Source organism: Thalassophryne amazonica, chromosome 12 (assembly GCF_902500255.1).
Source record: "Thalassophryne amazonica chromosome 12, fThaAma1.1, whole genome shotgun sequence".
NCBI lineage: Eukaryota > Metazoa > Chordata > Actinopteri > Batrachoidiformes > Batrachoididae > Thalassophryne > Thalassophryne amazonica.
The window spans coordinates 20,149,016-20,156,187 of NC_047114.1; the positions used below are offsets into that span (position 1 = coordinate 20,149,016).

Below are 7,172 nucleotides of genomic sequence, written 5' to 3' on the forward strand. Positions count from 1 at the left end.
TGTACATGGGCATTTTTAAATACAGAGATTTTCTTAGTTCGTTTTTGAAAATAACTCTTCTTACAAGATTAAAACAAAAAAAATCCTCGTCCACATGTATCTTAACGAACAGTCGAGTGCTGTCGTGACCACACCAAACCAATAGGCGGTAATGTAACTGAATAGCCATGCCAGCAAATCAGAATCCTCATCGCTGGAGTTGAAGTTGGAGTGAAAATTTCACTGACCACCTATAAGACTCTCGTTCACCACCGCTCCTCTAAATGGTGTGTGACATGTGTAAGTGCAAGCAGTCAAAAAGTTTCTGTAAGAACGTGAAAAAGCACTGACAGCATCCATCGTCACAAATTAAACAAAGGTCAGAAACCTGTCATCAAGCAATGCATTTCCTGTTGCTTCACTGTGACATTGCAAAACCCAAAACTCTGGTTTCTCTGTTCAAAGGCTTCTGCTTGGCCAAAGATTTACAAAAGCTCCATTTTTGGTGAGCTAAAAATTTAGTTTTGGTGTAATGTTAAAATGCATGAAAAAAAAAAACTGTACAGTATTTGGAAATACCCCTGTATGTTTGGATTAGGCATCAGCAGCTGGGCTTCCATTACAGATCTAGGTAAAAGTTCAATATTTTGAGAATGTCAACAAAACTCTAAAGCGAAATGACAGTACTGACTGATGAAATGGGGCTGTCGGGTTTTGTCCTCTGGCAATAACTATCATTTGAGAGAGGATCTCACAAATACTTAATTCCAACAGTCATTGTGACAGAGGCCCCCTTTACATAAGACAACAGCAGTTGTGAGTCTGTCATTCATGTGACCGCAGGACTTTTGTGGCCGGTCACGGCGATGGGATCGAACCCAGACGGCTCGCGCTAAAGACCATTCCTCTACCAGGTCAGCCAAAGGGGAATTCCCCGTTAGTCAAGCTAGCGGGAACGTCTTTTGAATCAAGACCCAGGACATTCATCCCACTACATATCTTCCCACCATTTTTGACTTCGTCCTGAAGTCACAGGTGCATTTAAGCATGTACTGTGACTACCCACATCCTGTTCGTGACGCCAAATTGTGACCGCAGGACTTTTGTGGCCGGCCAAAAGGGAATTCCCCGTTAGCCAAGCTAGCGGGAATGTCTTTTGAATCAGGACCCCGGACCTTCATCCCGCTACATTCAGCTTAAAACACACCCGATCCCCAGAGGTGATGTAAAAACACCTTTCTGTGTCACTGCTTCAGCGGTATTTGTGCGTGTTGGTGTCTCACGTGGAGTTTGTGCACTACAGATGACGTCACATTTTCACAGAGATCTGCCACTTTTTTGACATGTAAGCTGTGTTTTGAGCAGTTTGCCATCATATTTCCTCACTGTGCATACACGCTCCAAAAAAGAGACTGAGAAAGAGAGAGTGCACAAAAATATTAAATGGTTAATTTTTCACACTCGTCAGTTTGGATTTATGTTGTGTGCATGTGAAACATGTTAGCGTATTCTTTTCTCCGAAATTCAGGGGCATGTCAGCTAAATCTGCAGAAAAATGACATTATTGGATAATTAACACTTTTCACTGGACATTTTATAGCTGAAAAACAACTGAGCCATGGAAAAACATAAACAGATATTTTAAAAACCATTGCAAGAATTGAAAAAAGTCACGTGACTGTTGTCCTGTACTTTTACAGGACAACTCTGGAGTAACACTGGAATATACAATTCATGGAAAAAAAGACAAAACTGTAGTGAGTCCACAATGAACCTAATGTACCTACTTATATATTAAAAGGTGGGGCCACACACACACACACACACACACATGCACATATAATCCAAACTGAATGTGCACGTACAGAAACATGGAAGGGGGATTCATTTAATATTTATCTTCCATGGTGACAGGTTTTTAGCTAGTTAGTGCTGCAGGTTGTCAACAGTAATCGGGACACAGATTACTTGTCTGATGTGATGCATGCTTTCGGTGACAGTCGAGCTGCAGGTCCGCTTGTGCTGAATTGTGCAAACAGTGCTCAAGGAAAAAGACTGCATCATTCAAGAAGGCCATGATTTTTATTCAGGACAATGCTCCATCACATGCATCCAAGTACTGCACTGTGTGGCTAGCCAGCAAAGGCCTCAGAGATGACACGGCCCCTTCCTCACCAAACTTAAACCCTACTGAGGACTTGTGGGTCCTTCTTAAACTTGAGATTTACACTGAGGAAAACACCTCTTTAAACAGCATGTGGAAGACTGTGGTTGCTGTTGCGCGAAAAGTTGATCAACAAATCAAGAAGTTGAGACTACAAGGATGGAAGACGTATGACAGTTATTGAAAAAAGAGTTTCTATATTGGTCACTGAATATTTCTGCAATGCTAAAAGTGTTTGTTAATTTTAAGTTTATTTCTTTTTGGGGTTTTTTTTTTTTTTTGAAAAATGTAGTATTTCTTTTAGTTGCTTAATAATTTTGGATACATACATTCCCGAGAAAGCCAAAACTGACCTTTGCTTTGTTAAACATTAAGTCTGAAGTTTATTCATATTTTGGATTGACTGAGGGCTCTGTATGTGTTCCACTGTATAATTAATCCTCAGAAAAACAACTTACCTAGTAATAATGCGGGCGTGTAGGAGGTGGGTAATTTTGGAGATCAGTGATATCCGGAAGACAGCATAAGAAGAGATGTAGGTCACGCAGCAGTTAGAGAGATCTGATAATGTTAGCACACAGGACCCCTCACTCATTATTTGATCTGTTTTCAGGAAACAGCACAGTTTGTGGGTCCAGGGCGATGTCCATCGCACCAAACACAAACTGCTTCAGCAGCGACTGAGTCACGCCCAGAAGCAACGCCAACAACAGCGTGACGGCTCGATGCCTGCCGGCAGCAAACATGACGATATGTCACGTCTGCTTTCCAGTATGTGCGACCTGTCAGTCAACACCACCCTCTACAAGTCATGCAGCTCCGACGAGGTGAGGCTTCAGTGTCTGATTCCACCTTTGACCACAGTTTCCTTTACTTTCACTGATTTAATTACTTTAGTTCATGTTTAAAAAGTCAGTCTGCCAGTGCCGAATGTCACATCTTCTTTGTCATTTTGTGAATGACAGAGGACGTTATATAGATGGTGATGTGAACTCCGTGAAGGTCAACACAACCTCATGAAAGTATTTGTTAAATGTGTTTGTTTAGAACGACTGGAGAGAAACAACTCAGGGAGACAATCTGAGAGCTCTAAAGGGAAACAGGAGACTGAGATCAGCGTCACCTTCCTCCCCAAGGTACACAGCTGTGTTTTTGCCCTTTCTTTACGCCATCAAAAGTTTCATTTTTAAGACAGTGTTTGCTGTGAAACAGTTGAAATAGTCCTTTTTGTTTACTACACAGAAGCTGTATTTTACACCCTTGTGTATGCTGTTTAGTTAAAAAAAATCATTTAACCTAATTTCAAATACCTTTTCCAGAATTTTGGAAAATTGTGGTAAGAGGGAGATTGGCCTATAATTGCAAAAGACATGCTTGTCACCAGATTTGAACAATGGGATCACTTTAGCTATTTTCATTTTGAAAGGAAATTTCCCAGTCATTAATGACAAATTACAGATATATGTTAAAGGCTTAACAATGCAATCAATAATATTTTTTAACCAAAAACATATCAAAACGGTCACTATCAGTTGATTTTTTTTTCCCTTTAAGTTTGTGAACTATATCAGTAATTTCTTTTTCATCCGTTCCTCTAACAAACATTGAATCACGAACTGTTTCTATTGTTTTGCTGTGATTCGAGGAGCACGTTTTGGAAGGAACAATTGAATTTGCTAAGTTTTTACCCACGTTAACAATATAATCATTAAAATGATCTGCAATAGCTTTGTTTTCTTTAACAATTGTGTCAGTATTTGTATAAAAATAGGCAGGACATTCTTTGACATCTTTTTTCTTATTTATGATTTCATTTAAGAACCTCCAAGTACCCTTTATATTCGTTTTATTTTTTTCCAAGAAATCACTATAATACTGCCTTTTACATGATCGCATAATGTGTTAGTTTGTTTTTATATGACTTATATCTTATCTCAGCTTCAATTGTTCTAGATTTTAAAAACTGCTTATACTAAAAAATTTTCTTTTTACATGCATTCTGAAGTCCCTTAGTGATCTAAGGTTTATCTTTGCTTAGCTTTTTTCCATTTTTTTAACACATAAGGGCAATGTCTATCATATAAACTGGAACTAATAGAAATGAATAATTCTTAAGATTGATCAACATCTTCAATGTAAATGTCACTCCAATTTTGCTGTCTTAAATCCGTCCTAAGCTTTTCCATTGTTTCCTTTGTTATTTTCCTTGTGAAGTTTGTAATATTAATATGGTCAATTTTATCAACTAATGAATTGAAAACAACAAAAACAGGCAGATGGTCACTGATATCACTAATGAGGAGTCCACCCATTATGTTTCCCATAGTAATGTTTGTCAATATATGGTCAATAAGTGTTGATGAATTCCTAGTTATCCTAGTTGGATGAGTAATTAAATGCAAACCAAGCCAGACGTAACCGTTCCGACATGTATCAAACCATGCAGTACCGTCCCAAACCACTCGGTGGAAATGGGGCAGTCAGCATGCACTGGCTAAATCGATAAGGTGCGACAGCTGCAAAATTTATTAGACGTACGCCCGTGTATGCCAGTGATTTTATTATGGTCGGCACACGCTGGCTAATGCTGCATTTACACATAGGCAGGACGTGTTACGAATGTCATATTTCTGTCATTTGTGGCACATTCCTGACATTGTTAACGTGACTTAGCGCATCTGAATGTCAAAAAAATCTTCCCCGAATATCACGCACCAGTCTCGTTTCACCTCATGTCGTGGAGTTCGCAACTGAGCGTGTTGATACGTCTTGAATAGTGGTGATCCTAATAGAACGTGACAGTATTCATAGTTTTTCCTGTGATGGTTCTTGGAGCTCACACTGTCACGCATTGTTACAAATTGACACGGAAACTATCCAGTTTTGACGCGAATTGTAACGCGGTGTCACATTTCACTGCGTGCCACTATGTATCACTTCTCTCATGTGCTCACAATTAAATCCTGCTGCACCGTGTTCAGTTTTCGTTGCTGCAGTATACTGAAGAAGGACAGTGACACCAAGTCGGCTAAGTCTCGTTCCAATGCTTCTCAGCGCACTCCTGCAGGTGTTCCACCTGCTGTTGTGCTTAATGTTCGGGAGAATAAGTCTGAGCCAGAGGACAGCAACGTGCTGACAGACATCTGTCTCTCTCCGTCTCCTCCTCCTCCTTTCTGTGCAGTCCACGGCACAGAGCCCCACTAAGCATGCAATCACAAAGTTCTTCTTCTGCTGTGAATTTATTCATCTGGATGTTGAGGAGCAATCTGGAATGATGTGAACTGTTCAGCAGCTGATGGTAGGATGAATACTGGGGGTGTATGGAGGCAAGTCACCTGATTCACAACATTCCCGACATTGCGCGTAACAGTGCACAACATTATTATTGACCGTGCGTAATGGTTTGTGATAATTCGCCAGTGACACATGCCATTAATCGTAATACGTGGTAACAGGCTGCAAGCGTTCCTGAGGACTCCTGATGCCTCTGCCCCAAATCATCACATTCGTGATCAGCAGCCAAGAATGTATACTTCGTGTCATTTGTGAATTGTCATCGCTATGTGGAAACGCAGCTTAAATCCTCAAGGTGTGACATGTCCCTTAGTTGGAACTACAATACAGATGACATATCTGTGGGCCATGACTTTTTGAGTGTGTCAATGATTCACCAGTGGTTTAAAGAAGACAGTTTCTCAAACTCTTAGGTCAAGGCAATTATTTCTTTGCCTCCTTTTCTTTTCCCACTTCATAACTTAACAATGTACAATCAACAAATACTCAAAACTTGTCAACACAACCAATGTAAGTTTAAATTTCTAAAAGTTCAACAATTGAGTTCAAAATCCAAAACTTGTCACAGCTCTTTGAGTCAGAGAAGTGGGGCTGTGAAGTTTTACACTGTATCTACGATTTACATGAATGCCATGAATGAAGACGTAACATAAATGAAGTACACATGAAGAGTATCACTTGCATAGTGGGAGAATGTTAACATTTGAGCCAAGTGGTCCAGGACACAGGTGCATCAGTGCTGGTGACCCTAACAAGTGGAACAAACCTAGCTGCAACAGATAGCTGGTGTTTTGACTGGTGGGGATGGACTGGTTCTGGAGGAGGTTCCATAGTGTGGTGCAGGGGTCGCCAACCCTGTTCCTGGAGGGCACCTGCCCTGCATGTTTTCCACGTCTACCTACTCCATCACACCTGATTTTTTAAAAGTGGTGTTTTCCAGCTCTTGATTGGCTGAGCACACCTGATAAAGTTAATTGCCTGGAAGCAGAACAGGGAGAGTTAGAAAACATGCAGGGCAGGTACCCTCCAGGAACAGGGTTGGTGATCCCTGACGTGGTGGATGCAGCGAGGTGTGACACCAACACATGTTCCCAGACATGACCTAATCTAAAGACTGCCCAACATCAGTAAAACACACCATGTCAACTTTCCATTAATTAGTATCATCGGTGGTTAACTCTATACCCAGAAATACAGGCATTTCAGGTAAACTTTGTGGATGAGAAAATTGTTGCATTCAAGAAAATAAACAGAATTTATTACTTAGAATGGAATTTGATTCAGAGGGTGTGAACTGATGTTGTAGCTCAACCGCCTTCTCATTCTCTGGTTACTACACATTATTTTTAAGTAAAAACAGCCTATCTAACCCTTTCAAACACTTCTGATGACTTGTTTATGTGTCTCGTTCAGAATACAGCTGTCCAAGGCATCACGTGGCACCATCCTTCCACCTCACAAATCAGCAAAAGCTGCCCTCTCCTTGTCATCGTCCTCCTCTTCAGAGGACCTGGAAATAAAATCTGCTTCATCCACCATATGCAAAAAGAGGTAGATGTTTCCATTTTGTAAGCAATTTTCAAATGTTACAATGCTAACAAACAGAAAAGGCTCAACAACAAATACTAACATTCTGAAGACATTAACAGAATTATTGATACTGAAGAATAAATTTGCAGTAGATGGATTAGTAAAATTCATTCATTCATTCATTCATTCATTTTCAACCACTTAT

At 40.2% G+C, this 7,172-nt stretch overlaps 1 protein-coding gene across 1 annotated transcript in view; it reads left to right on the forward strand.

Moving 5' to 3' along the window:
- Window positions 1-7,172, forward strand: part of LOC117521396 (dual specificity protein phosphatase CDC14AB-like) — a 49,251-nt gene extending 42,079 nt beyond the window's left edge. The window contains exons 11-13 of the mRNA XM_034182692.1: window positions 2,757-2,970; window positions 3,191-3,279; window positions 6,851-7,172. Coding sequence (XP_034038583.1) covers window positions 2,757-2,970; window positions 3,191-3,279; window positions 6,851-6,992 — 445 coding nt within the window. The 3' untranslated portion in view covers window positions 6,993-7,172. The remainder of the gene's footprint in view (window positions 1-2,756; window positions 2,971-3,190; window positions 3,280-6,850) is intronic.